This window comes from Alligator sinensis, unplaced genomic scaffold (assembly GCF_000455745.1).
Source record: "Alligator sinensis unplaced genomic scaffold, ASM45574v1 scaffold466_1, whole genome shotgun sequence".
Lineage (NCBI taxonomy): Eukaryota > Metazoa > Chordata > Crocodylia > Alligatoridae > Alligator > Alligator sinensis.
The window spans coordinates 108,494-126,743 of NW_005842406.1; the positions used below are offsets into that span (position 1 = coordinate 108,494).

The window sequence follows — 18,250 nt, forward strand, 5'->3', positions numbered from 1 at the left end:
AGCCATTCAAACAAAGTGTTGTTTTTTTTAGTTTGCATTAAAAGAAAGAAGATAATGGTATAAAACTGTGAATATTAATAACTTATTATGGCACCATGTAAAAGGTGAATTTTCAACAAAGGCTCCAAATTTAGGATTAGAAATGGATTTAAATTTAAACAATTTGGTGATTATCAGAACAAAGAAGAAAGAAAGGGAATTTCACACACAAAGGGCAGCTTAGGAAGTGTATACACTAGCTGAGAATAGCTGTGGGTTGATATTTGTAACAGTATTCATTGCTCAAATCCAACAGAACAGATGGTCCTGAGTAGATCTAAAACTCACATCACAATTCACAAATGAACAGGCCAGCATTTCACTGAAGTTGGGAAAAAATCGGAGTTTCTCAAGAAACTTACATATTGAAATATGGCCCCAGGTTGGCAGAAGGCAATGCACTACCCTTTGGCAGGAGCAGAGGAACTCTCTGTTTTGCCAGCTTTGACAATTTTTTTTCTTTTCAATGCTGAGGACTTTGCTGATGGAGCAATATCTTAAGCAACAAATTTAGATCCAGATGACCTGGTTCTGCTCCTGCATGCACAAAGTCCACACTCTGGTAATTATATTCACTTCACAGGGGTACTGACTTACCTCAGTGCAAGTAACAGGCTAAGGACCAGTACTGGAGACTGGAGTCAGAAAAATACTAAATTAAAGAAAATTCAAAACAACACATTGGAGACCATGTGCCTGATTTGGATCTCATTTGCCTCTGTACAAAGCATGAGCTATATCATTGGAATCCAGAGCTGAGAGCAGATCCTAGATCTTTATATAGATTTTCATATTTGTTTATTCATAAAATATGAGGTGCTACCTATGTGGAATGAGGAGACCCACAGCCTGATATTATGGGCTAGGGACAGACATTATACATAAACTGGTTTAAGTGATCAGAAACTGGTTTAAACCTGTAACAGAACAGAAGTTCAGTGCACATAAACCAGTTTCAAAATAGCTGAAACTGGTTTAAGGTAAACCTGGTTGAATGTGCCATCAGACTTGGCTATTTTGGGTCAAACTGGTTTATGCAATGTCCGTCCCAGACCCCTTTCTGGTTTAAGATAACCAGAGCCCCCCGGCATCCCAGATGCTTTGCAGCCCTGGGCTGGGCTGGGCTGGGCTAGGCTGTGCTCTCTACTCCAGAGAGCAGGGCTGGCCCCACCCCTCTCTTCCCTAGCCAGAGCTCTGGGGGAGACTGCAGGCACAGCAGGGTCTGCCTGGCTTCCCTCGCTGCTCAAACAGGGATTCCCCCCCTCCCTACCTCCCACAGCATGGACCCCATCCCCATGGACCCTAGGCATGTGGTATGCTGAGAGGCATGTCTGTGTGTGTCTCCAATTTCACTGGGACAGACAGACAGAACAGTATCCACTTAGGGCTTTTTGGAGATAATCAACAGGCCAGCTGTTAATGTTCCTCCATTCCTTCCGTGGAAAAAGCTGTTTAAGAAGAGCTTGAACTAATGAGAGAAGCTTTCGTTTTGTTGATGGGCTGATAAACACTGGTTTTATTAGCCCCCCACCCCTAACCCCCGCTGGTTTGCAGCCCTATCAGGTTTACAGACAGGAATAGGGAGATTGAAAAGCTCAGTATCATCAACAGATGCATGCACTGCATACCCCACTTTGCCTCAGAGTGCTAGCTGGGGTCTGGCAACATTCCCACCCCTTGAGCAGCGAGTGGGGGAAGCCTGAGACAGTACAGGCCAGAGTGGGGGTTTAACCCCTTCCTAATCAGAGAATCCTGCCTGGGTCAGGTCCCCCTGGCCCCCCCAGCTCAGCACTGTGAAAGGGAAAGGGGGGCAATCCCATTCAACTAGTCTTCTGCCTCAACTATAAAACATATGAGCTAGAATCTGTCTTCTTTGCTTCTCAAAAGTATTACAACATTATTATTACACTATAGTACTACATTACTTTGCAGGTGGTTTCACTGACTTTGGTCAGACAGCTCATTGCACAACTGAACAGGAATAATGGGGGCAGAACTTTTCCCTCCGCGTAGGGCCAGGGCCATATGTTCATGGGTAAGGTGCCCAGAGCAGGGGCCAAACTTTAGAAAGAGGTCAAATCCCATTTAAAGACCTTCATGTGGTGCTTATTCAGATAATACAGTACTAGGCAACACTATAACATCCGGCGAAAAAAATGCTTGAAACTGCTCAGCATCTTCAACCCCAGTGGGCTGAGGGTTGTTTTAATCTGGCTTATTCTTTTGCTGCCTAACAGAGCTGAGACAAAAACCTGTATCAGAGGGTCTAAGTACTTCAAAGAAATTCTTTCACAATCCTTTCCTGCACTTCTTATTTTCTCTTCTGGTAATATTTCAGCAGCATGTGATAGAAATGTAGGCATGACTTTGGAAGGCTCCCTGTTTCTATAAATGGTCAATTGCCAATTACCATTATTTTAATCTTTCATAGAAATAAGGATTGCCTAAAAATATGGGAGACATTACAAGATGCATTTATGTACAAGAACCCATGTAATATTACAACAGATGACTATCAGCCTTTAATGGATTTAGCAAGACATCCTGTACCATGCAACAAGGTAACAATGCTTGTGTGTGGATACGGACTGTATGTGTTCTTTCTCTGTATAATTCCTACTACAATGGACTCTTTCCACGGTAATCACAAGTGATTCCAAATACCTGGAGGTACCCTGACTTCAGGGTTGCTATAATGTCCCACCCATGCATATGTTCTTCTGGACCAAGAATCCCTCAAAATTCTGTTTATTGCCAGCCATTGCTGAACATCATTGTTTCTACTGACAGTGTCTGGACCATAAAGGGAAAATTGTGGTGTCTGTTACAGCTTTAGAAGAAGTACTCTCCATAAGGGAGATGTAGCTATACGGTTAGAGGCAAAAAGCTTTTAAAAGTTATTGTTCCATATGGTATCAGAACGCAGATAGTAATGGAGAAGTTATATTAACTAACCAAACAATATCCCTTAAAGTTATTTACACCACATTGTTAAAAATATGACAGTTTGTGATAAAAAAGCAGCCATTTTCATCAAACCACTCTAAAATCTGAAAAATAAAACAGCTTTTATTTTCAAGCTTTTCACAAAACCCTGAAAACTAAAACATGTTTATCGTCATCAAAATGGTCACAATGAAAGTCTTCATTTTCTGACCAGCTCCAATATCAGTGCCATTTATTACACATTATCTCCTCTCTCACACAGTCACTGTTTTGGAGCAAGACAAATGAACTGGTTCACCGTTACACAAAAGTTGACCACAATTTCCTTACACTGGAGGACACCTTGTTGGGTTACATAGCTGACCAGGTGTCATGGTGTGGTGATCCAGCCAGTCCAGGTAAGGATACTTTTTCACTCCCATACAATAAATATATGACCATTGATAGTTGTCATTTTTCCTTTGCTCATATATTTCAATAACAGATTACATACCTCTCAGGACTGATACTTCCCCTCCTTGGCTTCAACCCAAATGTAATTTATTTTTAAAGTATTGAACCTTTAGCCTTGCCTGAGTTATGGAATTGTGAAAAAAAAATTATTTCTCAACTTTACTTTTAAGCAGTTTTTTAACTCCCAGTGCTGGGAAAATACCACATTTTCCCTTCACAGAACACACACCTTTCCCTTCCAAAACAATGTGGGGCAAATTAGAGTAAGTATTATATGCAAGAGATATGCATTTCAATGGGTCCGAAAATTTGGTGGAAAGGAAGCATGGCAGCATTAACTGCCATAATTCTGGGCATGTGGATTGGGCCAGTGTATGGGAGTAGTTTGCAGTTGGACTTAATACACAGCCCCAGACCCAGCATGCTGGATTGGGCCAGTGTGCAAGGTTGGTTCTTTGACATCATCCAGCACATAGGACTGGCAGCAGGCTCAGCTCTCCAACTGTTACTACATGGTTACTTACCTATAACACAAGGTAAGAACGTTTATTTTTCAAGATGTTTTCAAGATGTCTTTCAAAAACAGGGTATGTATTATATTCAAGGGTGAGTTGCATACAAGACAATATGATATCTCACTGCACTTGGCATATCACTGGTACAGACTACAGGGTCACATGTCTTTACTTTAGTCAGTATCTTACTGGGATTGCTATGGTAGCAATTGACGAATAATGTCCTGAGGCTGTAATGGAGCTCTAATCAGAGAAGCCCTTTAAATTTGCATAGTCTTACTGAAGATAGGATGCAATATTACCTAAATGTTTGATGACTTCTCTAACTATAGTTTGTGACAAAATGTTTTTTTCTGTTTTTGTTTTATGGCTTAAAGGCATTAACTATGAATCTTGTCCAAAGTGGACCGAATGTGAGAGCAACCCCAGCACTGTATACTGGAAAATGGCATCCAAAATGGTAAGGCCTATATAGCAAATTTCATCTGCTATGGGGGAGGGGGTAAAAGAAGGTAAATCCTGGCCCCACTTCAGTCAGTGGCAAAACTCCCACCGATTGCAGTGGGGCCAGGATTTTATTTGGCCTCATTCAAGAGGGCAGACCTGTGGCTAAAGTATTTATTTATCACTTGGTTCTGTCTGGTGTCTTTGTTCTATTGAATGGGGAACTAAGGCTTTGATCCTGCAATCAAATCCATGAATCTTTGCATCTCTTCAGTGTGACTTGAAGTCTTTCTACATAGATCTGTCAATACATTTATTATAAGAAAAGAAATGTAGCAAAGAAAAATAGTTAAAAATTAAATGTTAGAACATAGCATGAATTTATCACTGCTCAGATGCAAACTGCACCCAAACTATCAGTAGTACAAAGCTGTACCACAAGTCATAGAAAGATTGCAGTAATCACAAGGACCTGACCTGTGGTTGACTAGAGGCCTCAACTCATTTTAAACAATTAAGAATGAGACACTGTGCCACATGGGTCTGAAAATAGACATTTCCCAAGGTTTGCACTAAGATCTTGTATTTCATGCTGTAGCAGGCTTAGGGGTCCAACACTGGCATCTGACACTCCCCAGCAGTCAGACTCACATGCTGCACTCTCTGGTCTCCTAACCTCCTATCTGCCTGTATGACTCTGAGGTTAATAATGATGCACTTAAGAAGCTGTCTTTAGAGGCTGAAGTAGTTCATTTAGCACCTTCCTTTTCAGCAGTCTTAAGGGTTTCTCTGCCTCCCAAACTCAGTTCTCAGGGCTTCTCCACCCCCAAAGCCATACACATGCCTCATAGGTATTACTCTAATTTCATTTACTGGGTACACTGGACTTGTCTTTATCTCACTTTATCCCAGCCTGTGGGCACCTTACCCTTGCAGGGCTGCTCCCACACTGTTTCTGCTCTTTGCTAGGCTCAAAGCACAGAGGGCCTTCCCAAGATATCCCTCTGTAGCCTCCAACCAAACCCAGTCCTCCAGGCTGGTGAGGGGTGGATAGGTTACATAACATAAAATGCCTTATTGTTGTAAGGCTCCTTCTTCTTCTGAAGATCTGGGCCATCCTGATCCTCTAGCCCCAGGCTTAGGCTTATTTGACCCCTTTCTCCTCCTCCTCCCTCTGACCTGGCTCAGTGTTAACAGGGCCCAGGTGTTGCTAACTCCCTAATCAACAGCCCAGCATCCTGGTACCCACAGTCTGCAGGCTGGGTCCTGCAGCCTATTTACTACTCGCATCTACTGTAGGTTCCCCACAAGCTGCACTTGCTTTGCTGGCTTGGTCCTGCTCTGCTGTCTTCCTTCCAGTAACAGGGGAGGGGGTCACTGGTTACATATACACAGTATTTAATGTCACAGTTGTTTGGCCATTCTTATCCTGACCTGAATTGGATCCTCTATAAGTGACCATCTGGATATTTGCTCTTCAACAGTACCAAGTGTATGGCAGTTGCTTTATAAATACTAATTACAATTTTTATAATTAATGAGGATAATATTATCAGAATCAAGCCCACAAGGTAAAATTACTAAAGTAAATATGTGAGGGCTGCAAAGCATTCTGGAAATCACTATAGATTCTGGCTGAGAGAACGAGACTCCTACCTTCTTAACATAAACCCCAAGAGAAAACACTTCTTTAAAATTCACCGATACAGCAAGGTACTGGCAGAATTGCCTCACATTAAGCATGCAGCAACCCCACTGACCTCAAATTAAAGTTAGGCAACTACTTTAGTGTCTTGCTGAATCAAGGCTTTTCTGAATACTCATTTAGATCTATTCTGTTAGGAGTCTTCTAAATCAAAGGCAATTGAAGGCCACTTTTCATCACCTTCAAATCATAGATAATCTTCCTTTAACACTCCCAGCTCACTAACTTTACTCTTACTCCTGGATGATGTCAGTTGACAAGAGAACTCGCAGTAATGCACTAATGGATCCAGAAGAGGGACCCTGATTGGGACAACCTTTGCTAAAGATTTTAGTTGAAGTTAGACAGATGTCTCTTGCTACTGTGTACCATTCTAGTAGGTTTAACTATGGCCCCTGGGAATGACCAAGACTCCCTGACACACTTAGGTTGAGCAGCAGTTTTCTGTGATGCCTGCTTCCCTTGCTAGTTTTTGGCAGAAGAGGAAGATGGACATAGTTCAATTCAACTACATCTACTTGGAGCGTAAAAAGGTGCTTAAAGATCAATAATACCTTCAGAATTAAAATTAGTGACCAGCTCCAAGGAGATGAAGATTCCACTTGCTTCCTTGGGACTTAAAGATTATAGGAGAGGGTCCCTCCAGTCTCAAGAAAGGATAATGTTTTTACCTGTTATTTTAGTTGAATTAAACACTTTGTTTTCTCTTAGTCTAAACCAAGCATTAAGAGAACATTCTTCCTTAGTCTGAATAGTGCTATTGCCATCACTCTCTTATGTGAATAGCCTGAAACAAAAAAAATACGATTTTCAGAGATTGTTCTGGGTGTGTATAGTGCAGCTTGCCAATCTTCTAAAATGTGCAGGATCTGTAGCTTGTTCTTGGATCAGTTCATGAACCCGATTGATGATGGTCTCCCTTCCAGCTTCTGCCAGAGACAGGTATATTAGCTTGAACTATGGCTGAGGAACACACAGTAGCAATGGGGCATCCTAGAAAGGGCTTCAAAGCACTTCTGTGCCACTCAGCTCTCAAGGTTCCTTTGCATCACATTGGGCCCATCCCCAGTGTAATTTAGCATTGTCTGTTGGCTGCTGTGTTTTGCAACAACTGCTTACAGACTCAGGAGCCCATTTTAGCTCTGGACTGCAGGGATATCTGACTGACTGTAGAAGGAGCAAGGGATAACTTAAGCATTGCAGTAGTGACTCCCCCATGTAAGAACTGATTTTCACAGGGGAGTCCTCCAAGAGCTGCCAGAGGCTTGGCTACTCTTTGCTACAATGCAGCTCATCTCAGGTGAGGCCCTGGTTTGTTGTGTACAGTAGGAAGTGTAGATTCAGTCCCATATCCAGCAGGACATCCTGATCTCTCAGGTGGCTCATAGATTTACAGTTACATCCAGGGCTGGAAAAGGGCATTCCCAAATGGAAACAAGTGGTCATGCTCCCTTTGCCTCTCATTAGCACTTGAAGTAATTTACTTTCCAGGACCTTCTGTTTGAATAGCTTGCTGCCCTCTTATTTTTTTTCTTTAATCCCACTAGCTTTCAGTGGCAGAGGCACAGGCTAGTTCAAACACAAGTGCTGAGGTTCAAACAAAGTTAATACCCTGCAAAACAACTCAGTCATAACAGGAAAGAGTTGTGCTTAATTAACTCCTGTTGTAACTTCATTGCTTTCAAGAGGTTAATTTTACCTTAAAATTTATATATAAGAACACATACAAGTATGGACATACACAGCCATTAATACTGAAAAATCACCTTATCCTCCAAAAGCATAAATAAATATGGGTACTCAATAACTGTAGCCATCTTAGAATACTTTAGAGAATAGAGGTACATTAATGCTTTAGTCACTTAAAAGTCAAACACTACGTGGTGTAATGTTTTATCAAAGGAAAGCTGAAGACCCCAGAGCTTGAGCTGCTGAAGACAAGCACACAGCACAGCTCAGAAAGGAGAGGCTGCTCTAAGGCACATTGCATATCAAGCCTGCAGCTGCTCTTCTTTGGGTTATTGTCCCAGGTTAAGTAAAATTAGTGTAAGGACTGCTCTGTCTTTCACAGGCTGCCAATAACTCCATGGCACTGATGGCAGCTGAAAGTCAGGGTCATTGTACCCTGTGACCCTTAGACTATACACAGAACAAGTATGGTACAGACATCATTATGCCCACTCTCTGCCACCCCAGGATTAGCATGTAAGCAACAATTCATTTCTAGCCATTTAATGAAGCGTAAGGGCAATTTTGCACCAGCATATACAACCTTTTCTTTTCACTATCATCTTCTATTAAAATAGCAGGGCAGATCCTTAGCTGCATAAATTGATGCACTTCCACTGAAGTCAAAGGAGAGATGCAAATTTACACGAGCTGAGGACTTGACCCTTTGTTTCACTGGTCTGATGTAAAATGTCTATTTGCTTTGTTCAGTTTGCAGAAGAAGCGTGTGGTGTGGTTCAAGTGATGCTCAATGGATCAATAGATGCTGGAGCATTCAGAAGCAGCAGGTATCTACTTAACACAGGGGTGGGCAAAATACGGCCCATGGGCTGGATCTGGCCTGCCAAGCACTTTCCTCTGGCCCATGGAGCCCCTTCAAAACCCACATAATGGTGGCTGCCTCTCTAAAAGCCTCCAATGGCACCAGCTGCAGCACCTCAGGCCATTTCCTTGGGTTCTGGTTACGAGGCAACCAACCCTGACCTTAGTCTGACCCAGCTGGTCTCGCCCTGCCCTGGCTCAGGCCACGTTTGTAGCTGGAGAGGGGCGGAGGGGCTGGGCCAGAACCTGTGTCACCAGTGAGGGGAAACAGTGTCTGGGCCAGGTTCTGCTTTGCTATACGAGACTGGAAAAGGCCCTGCCCTCCAGGTAAGCCTGGGAAAGCGGCTGCTGGGCAGGCTTTCCCTGTGCCGTGCCACTCGGGTCATGCAGGGTCAGGCTGGGCTGGCACCGGGGAGGGGAAGCAGCAGCAGCTGGGCCGCAGCTCCGGCACAGTCAGCACCAGAGAGGAGAGGTGGCGGCGGAGCCGTGTGCCGCTGAGGAAAGGATGAGCCCAGCTGGAGCGGCAGGGGTTCAGCTGCATTTTCCCCCTACCTGCGCTGGTCAGTTCCGAGCGGCATGCGGCTCTGCCACCGCTTTTGCTGCCCAGTGCAGACCTGGTCAGACCTATCGCATCCGGAGCAGCGTGCAGCTGAAGCCGGCTTCCCCCATGCTGCTGGGGACAGGAGGAGCCCAGCCGGGTCAGCACTGGCCAGCAGAAGGGGTGGCGGCGCCATGTGCCACTCGGGACTGACCGGCGCAGGCAGGGGCAACGTGCAGCTGAGCCCCTGCTGTTCCGGCCAGGCTCATCCCATCCCGAGCGGCACACGGCTCCGCTGCTGCTTCTGCTGGCCAGTGCAGACCCAGCCAGGCTCCCCCCTTCCCCAGCAGCACATGAGGAGCTGACTTCAGCTGCATGCCGCTTTTCCTGGCCGGTGCAGACCTGGCCGGGCTCCTCCTGTCCCCAGCAGCACACGGGAAGCCGACTTCAGATGCATGCTGCTTTTCCTGGCCAGTGCAGACCTGGCCGGGTCCGTCCCATCCAGAGCAGCATGCGGCTGAAGCCAGCTTCCCAGGTGCTGCTGGGGACGGAGCGAGCTTGACTGGGTCAGCACTGGCCAGCAGAAGCGGTGGTGGAGCCTCCTCCTTTTGGGACCAGCTGGCACAGGTAGGGGGAAAGTTCTGGGGGAGGTCTGATGCCCCTTAAACCCCACTGCTGGGGCAGGATGTTAGAGGGGTCACAACCCCTTGCTACCTGGTAAGTTGTGCAAGGGGAGGGACTTCTGGCAGCAAAGGTCAGGGGGTGGGGTGGGGCTTCTGGTCCCAAGATGGCAACCAGGGGGTAGGGCAACTGGAGGGGTGGGGCTACCAATGCAGCCCTCAACAGCTAGCCAAAACTCATCAAGTGGCCCTCCGCCCGAAATAATTGCCCGCCCCTGACTTAGCAGATCGCTTTCCATGTAGCTGTCCATCTAATCCCTTACACAGGGACTCTGAACTGGCAATCCCAATGTGAGACTGGGACCTTATTCTAATTAAGGCTGGCTCTTCGGTTTTTGTAAATCAATGCACGTCCATTGCCCGCTCTGTAGTTGCACTAATTTAAACCCAGTGAGGCTCTGATCCATTGTATTCTGAAAGCATTTTGTGATGCACTTGATCCAAAGGGCTTTCCAGGTTTCTTTCGCTTTATGCTGTACATGCATTCCTGGAAAACAGTGCATAACTTTAATTCACGTAAAGGGAACCCATTTTACAATGTAACAAATAGGGAGGGATACGTTCCAAGACCTTGACTGTATTGACCCCCAGTCTCATTTCTATCACTTTTACAAGATAATTTTGGTACTCACCAACAGCAGACAGTACACACAAGCACAGGGTGGTGATGGATGTTACCATAATGGGGATGGCAACTATAGAAACACATTGCCGACAACAAGCGAGGAGCGCAGATCCACACGAGAGACTATATGTTGATGCGCGTCATTCCTACAATGCACCGTACAAAGCAGCTGACTGCAGGCTTCTACCACATCAGTTGTATAAAAGCAAATTCACCCACCTCAAATATAACAACTTTTTGGTATAAAAGGATCATTGCATAAGAGTGAATTCGACATACAGAACCTGCATAAAACGAGGGAAACCTGTAGAGGAATAGTTCAGAACAGACTCCTCTAGTGTTTTACACTCACGTAAACTATATGCAAATATACACTTAAGTTGATTTAAGTGCCAATCTATACAGAGATTCGGGGAGGTTAGACTGGGCAAAAACTAGTTAGCCTGATCTAAGTTAGATCACCTGAGGAGGTGAGATAAATTAGATTGATGGGTTAGCCTGATCTACTGACTGTCTGCACATGTTTGAAGAACAGCCCTGGGGCTTGGAAAACCCAGCCACTTGCCCCAGCCATAGACTGTGCTCTTCCTACTCCCTACCCTGACTGGGCTGTTTTTAGCTTCCCCCGCTTCCTGGATGGACGACCCTCCCCCACAGACTCACCAATACCTATCAACCCCCTCCAATACTGCCAAACCTCCCCACAGACACAGGAATGTGGCTAGTTGCCCCAGTCCTGTCTGCCCCTCTCCCCACCCTGACTGACTTAGTTTTGGTTCCTGGCACAGCTCCCGGCACTGGCAAATGTGTGCACAAGCCACTTCCAATCCACAATGACATGGCTTAAAGTACACAGTGGAGAATGTCTGGATGTACCCATAGCCAACACGGATCACTACCCATTGAGAAGACTTGGTTTTGATCCTATGTTTCCCTCACAACTGACAGGAGCACAGTCTCTGATAACAGAGCTGGAGAGCCAGCCTGTTGTTCTGCAAAACCAGCAAAATCATTTTAGGCCTGGATTGCACCAGTGAAGAAAAAAATCATTAGAGATCAATAAATCTTAATGTCTTTCATTCTCTAAGACTCCCTTGAATGAATGAAAATAAGGAAAAAAAGTCATTTTCCACAAGTTAGTATTCTGTGAAAATCCCATGGAAAAATTCTGTGTTCTTTCCCCTGGGAGTAAAGGCAATTTGTATGATAACATACAATAGTACCTGAAGAACAAGCTTGGTATATCTTGTCTGGATACTTAAAAGGTGATTAGCTTTTCCCTGCTTCCATTTTTTCAGCATATTTGGAAGTGTTGAGATCTTCAACCTAGACCCAAATAAAGTTTCTACGATACAGATCTGGCTTATGCACAACATTGGAGGTCCTAAAAGGTAATATCATTACAGCCACTTCTGCTGAGCCAGTTCAGCACAGCGTGAAATTGGTTTTTTTCTGCTATCTGTTGAACTACTTGTCAACCCCCTTGTCTTCTAATTCTTTCTCCTTTATAGCTGTGAAACTCCACTGAAAACCTACATATCCTTGTCAGCTGTGCAGAAAACTAGTCACACAGCTGGCAGAGTTGAAAACCATGTTTTTATATAGGAGCTAAGCAAATTTGCACACCCCTGTGAGGCAGTAAATGTAGAGCCACCACATTGCTTAGGTGTTGGCCAGGGGTGACTGATTACTAATTACTCATTTGATACCATTCTCAATTCACTCATTTTTAAGTGATCTATTCAATGATTGGGAAATGGTTTAGACAATCCTCATTGACTTAATGATAACTCAGCAGTGTTACAGAAAAAAAATGTTTATGAAAGAGTAAGTCTCTTACCAAACTTTCTTCCGGGGATTACAGAACACAGTGGGGATGCACCTGAAGTCTGTTGCCAAAGTGAGTGTCAGAGTCAAACGTATATAGAAGATGTGTCACAAGGCAAATAAGGCTAGAAATTAGAAATGCCATTGTCTTCTGAAATTCTGAGAACAAGTCCAAACGAGTTCTTGGTGGTTCTTGGGAAGGGTCACAATTAAACAATGTGTATCACTCCAGGAAAGATTTACTTCTGAAAAGAAAGGGAGTTTTCATCTTTCTTCTCTCTGAAACTCATGTACCTGATAGCCATTGCCTGAAAGTCCCTAGCCTGGTTGACACCATTGGGCCCAGCTCAATTAGCAACCCCCGCTAATCAAAGTTTAAACACTAATTAGAGCACTGGTTCTCTCAGCCCATGTTAGAATAGCATCCATATCAAGAGACTTTCTTTAAGATTTTGGCATAACCATGCAATGACACTATATAAACTATATCAAGTTTATGTAATTCTCTAAATGTTATCTAGGAGATTAAAACTACATTGATAGACCTAGGTGCATAGAATTATAGATAAATATATGCATATAGTTTTGTTTATGTATAATCTGCATCAAGACTATGTGAACAACAACAAAGCCATTTTTTCCAAAGTCTATTTTAAAATAACAGTGTTCAGAAGTAGTTATTATTTGAATTATTTTAATACAGAAAGTGGTTTTAAACCACTGGAGGATTTCTCTTGTAGGCTCATCATGACAGTATCTGAGCACTTTCCTGTAGTGCATGACTACACCATCTGTGTGCTCTCATATCCTCTCCCCAAAAGATGTGGTGTGGTCAGTGAAGTGTTTTAATTTGGAATTTATTTATCATACAAACAGATTGTTATATGTTATGCTAGAGAAGACAAGTATAATAATTTTGCCTTGCATTTGCAGCCAAAGATGGCAAAAATTGTGTACTTTGCCTGGTATAGGAAGTCTTTAGGCAAGGGGGATAGTCCGTGTTCTGGATCTCTGAGTAACACCACATACTTCATTGGAATCACTCCTGAGTTTTACTAGTCATTATATTAGAATTGGATCCAGGGGCATTTCTGCTAGTTGAGAGGCTCTGCTTATTGCTTACATGCATTTGAGTATCTGCACATCAGTTGGCAGAAAGTGTTCTAACAACTGGATTTATCTGCACACAAAGGCTCAGCCCCAAACCAAGATAAATGTTATGCTCAAAGATGGCCCCAAGCTTCCAAATTTCTGTGACCAAACCACAAGAAGGGAATAGGCTCATTGTCCAGAATAGTGGGGTTCAGAAATCACCAGGACACATTTCTGCACTACCAAGTCCTTGCTGCTAGTCTTCGCTCCTCACTGTGCAGCTGTTGCACACAACCCAGGGCCTCCACAAATGGCCCCCATGGTGTTGTTCCCTCTTTACATTTACTTAAGTTCCACTAGCTTGTTTTGCCCCCCTCAGCAGCTATAAGGTGAGTGTAGATATGCTGTGAGGCTGCTCCAACTCGCTGTAATTACAGCACAGCTTTTTTTATGCTGTAATTACAGCGTATCAGCATCCTGTTGCTTCAAAATGGCAGCGAGGGCACTTGTATTAAAGCTTGTTGAATGAGTTCAAGTGCCCCCACTACATTTTGAAGTATGGGGATGCTGATACACAAGATGCTGAGGTGCTTTAATTAGAGCAAATCCTGGAGCTGCTCTAATTAAAGCGCCCACCCCTGGAGCACATGTAAAAGTGCCCATACAGTAGCTCCTACCTTGTGCTCTGACAGCCTCTTCTCTATACTTTTCACTAATGCCAGAGGTCCATTCCTTGAATCCTCATTCATTATTTCTGGAGCATCAGCTCCATGAATATTCACTTCATCTCCAGATTCACACTACACATCACGTCACCAGCAACTCTGGTTCAGTCTTGTGAACAGGGAGCTGTTTATCCACTTTGCAGTTACCCTGTATTTTGTGGCACAGCCCTGTGTTTGCCTCAGTGTCAAGCCACTTCCCTGACTAGTCTCACAGGCAGGACCACGAGAACAAGTGCGTTCAGTTACAGTGCGCATTTCTTACCACCTAAGTGCACTGTCCAACCTACATTTTTGTATTTCACCTGCTGCTCCATCACTTTATGATCTTCAGTCCTACATCACTAGAGAGCTCTGGGAAGAGCAGGACTGACCTTGCGGAAGGCAAGATATTTCAATCAATGAGGCATCCAGCGCCAACAACTGCCTTTGCTTCTTCCTTGGTTTTCCCAGGCTGCAATATTCCACACAAGTAACAAGCTATTTTTCTTTCCAGGGACTCTTGTACAGGTTACTCCATAACAAGGTTAAAAAGCATCCTAGAAGAACGAAACTTCATTGTCTCCTGTGAAGACAATTATAGGTAATAATTTGCTTTGCGTTAAACAGTGTACACTTGTTTAAAATGAGACTGTTTCTGCCTCCCCAACCCCTCTCCACCATATTGGATTATTTTGGGAAGAAAACACATCACGTTTTATTATCCTAAAGTATAAGTTGCTGTTGCAAACATGACACCCGAGGCATAGGGTTTTGTATCATAACACTCATTGCTTTTCATACCAAGGGAAACTAGGAGGTCCCAATATGTTTCTCTTTTCTCCCACTTAGCAAAAGGCTGACCTGGCGGCAGGTAGGGGTCCACCAGCACCATCCCAGGCTGAGCTGAGAACCATGATACCAAAGAAATAAAAACTGGATCAGGGGATTACTACATGATGGGTGTGTCTACACAAGATGCTACTGTGCAGTAGTTCATTGCTACCATGCAGTAGCATTGCCACACACTAACCACATGGCAGCTGTACTGCACAGTAGTAATGAGCTCATTGCTACTACACAGCAATGTTGGAAAAAAAAGTGGGGTGATGGTACTGTGCAGTAATGCTGGTTTAGTGCTTATGCAACTACTAAATGACTTGTGTAGATGTGGCTACTGTTTACAGGATACTATATTAGGGACCATGATGATATTTTAGGAGAGTAGGTAGAAGACTGTGAAAGAAACCTCAACCTGCAATCATGACAGCATGTTTGCAGTATGTGCGCCTGTACCGGGGCTGGGGTGGTTTTGGATCCTCCATTTTCTTCCTCAGTGTAGCACATATGGGGTACTGCTTCTAGTCCCCAAAATGAAGAATGCCGAAGAAATCTTGTGCCCGTCCTCAGAAACTAAAGATGATGACAGGAGTAGACTGAGTATCTCTAAACTTGATCTTAGCCCACAAGAGGCCAAGCAGCAATGCCAAGGGATTAGGAATATACAAAGACGTCCAGATGGAGGAGAAAAAATTCTTTATTCACATTGTTCTTCCCTTGAGTTTAACTAATAAACACAATAATTATATCTTATCTATTGAGAAAAGCTTTTCTTGGTGACAGACTGGGACCTTGATACTATTTCTGAAGTAAACAAACATCTTGTTAAACTACTGTGAGTTTTATGAGAACTGTTAGCCACCTTTAACAAAATGAAGACATGGGCTTGCAAGGGAGAACAAGTGGACAAATGCACTTTCTGGCAGCAAAGGTTTAAACTTTTTGTTCTGTGCATGGTTAGATGTTATTTAAAAGTGCTCTGCACTGTGTGGCATCATTAACATGAGAACAGAGTCAAATGCTACCAGATTAGGATGTTTTATACCCACTTGGTCTTCCTGTAAATGTAACTCTAGCCAATACATCAAGAACTGAATCAGGAATTTTCAATGCTGAAGAAATGAATTGTTCCTGCTTCAGTTAAAGAACCAGCACTTTGTAGTTGAGGGACATAATAAGTCAGCTCCTTCTGGGTCCTCACCAAATAGGACCCATCACATGCACTCACCAGTGTGTCACAAATGATTTTTTGTGGCACGGAGCAATAAAGAATTGGTCCTTCCATCAGAGCTCAACTAGTAATCAAGTACTTCCCCTGCCCCCCCCACCCCGGATGATTAATAATACTCTTTTAGGCACAATGGGAGAAAGACTCATCATTTAAAATATTCAGTAATACTCTCCAGGCAAAACCTTCACCTGCTGGCAAGTGACATAGCTTCACTTAAATCAGTGTAGATGGAGCAATGCCAATTTACAACAGCTGAGCATCTGACTTGTCAGACCCTATAGCTGCCACAGCATTCAGGCTTCTTATCTTTCCTAGAGAGTCAACACTGTCATCTAGAAATAAAGAATTAGTTCAGTGGCTAAATTTCAATCCCCCAGAGTCCATTTGAAATTTACTAACATGTTAATTTTAAAGCAATGATGATTTTAGACTGTGTAAAAAGTAACCAGCCAAGTTCTCTCTCTGCAATAATCTACATCACCTTTTAAAAAGAGATTTCATGGTCTCAGGCCTATGCAATATGCACTTTGACTTCCACGTGGCATTTGATAATTACTTTTAATGATCACCAGAGTTATGATATTGTGTACCTCGAACAGCTACTAAATGTTTTGTTTTGTTTTTTTGTCTTATCACAGGCCAGTTTGGCTTTTTCAGTGTGCGAGTGAGCCGGGCCACGAAGACTGCAGACTTTGCTTCTGTGGTGTACAGTGAAATGCACAGTACTCTACACTAAGTCATTCATCAACTGTGTATAATAACACTCAAAAAGAATATGTGGATAATTTGTAGAGTAATAAATAGAACACTTGTATGTACATACACTGTAGCAGAAGCAGAAATTCTTGCTGTGGCACAAACAGATGAATGAATGGAAACACTGTTTTAGGTGTAGTTACTGAACACTGCACAGCTTCCTGTTACATGGCTTCCAACCTCTTCAGCCTAAAGGCCAAACATCCTATCTCATAAAGGTCAAGGCTAGGGACAGATATTCAAAAAGCCTGAGCCCTTGATTCAATCTTTGCAGCTTAGTCTAACCTGACTAGGCTGAACTGGTTTGAAACTGGTCAGATATTCTCTCTGGACTGAGGAAATTCAGGCACATGCCTGCAGTGGCTCAGACTAAACACCAGAGGGCACTAGAGCAGCCCTCCCTTCCCTTCTGCAGGGAGCTGAGCTGAGAAGGGCATGGCCAGGCCCCGGCAGGACTCTCTCATTAGGGAGGTCTGCCTGCACCATCCCACGCTTTTCCCAGCTGGCTGCTCAAGGGACGGGAGTGTTGCCAGCCCTCGAGCCTGGGCTAGCACTGTGAGGCGGTGGGGGCAGGCGGTGCAGTGCATGTATCTGTTGATGATATGGAGCTTTTCAATCTTCTTCCCTGCTTCATCATACCATCTGCAGCAAACTGACAGGCAAGCAAGCCAGCTAGGGGGTTGATAATAGAATTTATCACCCAATTAGCAAAAAAATAGCCTCTCTCCACATTACTTCAAACTTCTTAAACAGCTTACCAGCTGACCTGCTGATTAGCTCCAAAAGCCCTAAGCAGTCACTGTTCTGTCTTCCTATCCCAGTGAAATTGGAGAGAGACACACACACAGACACCTCTTGGCATTAGCTAGCATACCACATTCTAGCTACAGTCTGTGCTGTGGCAAAGAGGAGGAAGGGATCTCTACTTAAGCAGTGAGTGGGGAGAGGGGGGTACAGGGAAGCCAGCAGACCCTGCTGTGCCTGCAAGTCTGTGCCAAGCTCTGGCCAGAGAGCAGAGGGGAGGGGCCAGTTCTGCTGTGGAGCAGAGAGCCTTGTCCAGCCCAGAGAGCATGCTGGGATGCTGAAGGACTCTGATCTAATTTAAACCAGCAAGGGGTCTGGGACAGATGTTGCATAAACCAGTTTGAGCCAAATCAGTTAAGTCTGATACTACATTCAGCCAGGTTTATCTCAAACTGGTTTCAGCCATTTTCAAACTGGTTTATGTGCACTGAACATCTGTTCTGTTACAGGTTTAAACCAGTTTCTGATCACTTAAACCAGTTTATGTGTAAAGTCTTTCCCTAG

General features: G+C 44.0%; 1 protein-coding gene across 1 annotated transcript in view; it reads left to right on the top strand.

The window, feature by feature from the left end:
* The window catches only part of BST1 (bone marrow stromal cell antigen 1), a 105,518-nt gene extending 88,527 nt beyond the window's left edge, over window positions 1-16,991 (top strand). Inside the window, exons 9-15 of the mRNA XM_025211453.1 lie at window positions 2,471-2,600; window positions 3,248-3,383; window positions 4,331-4,413; window positions 8,542-8,618; window positions 11,794-11,886; window positions 14,633-14,719; window positions 16,825-16,991. Coding sequence (XP_025067238.1) covers window positions 2,471-2,600; window positions 3,248-3,383; window positions 4,331-4,413; window positions 8,542-8,618; window positions 11,794-11,886; window positions 14,633-14,719; window positions 16,825-16,900 — 682 coding nt within the window. The 3' untranslated portion in view covers window positions 16,901-16,991. The remainder of the gene's footprint in view (window positions 1-2,470; window positions 2,601-3,247; window positions 3,384-4,330; window positions 4,414-8,541; window positions 8,619-11,793; window positions 11,887-14,632; window positions 14,720-16,824) is intronic.
* The last annotated feature ends 1,259 nt before the right edge of the window (window positions 16,992-18,250 follow it).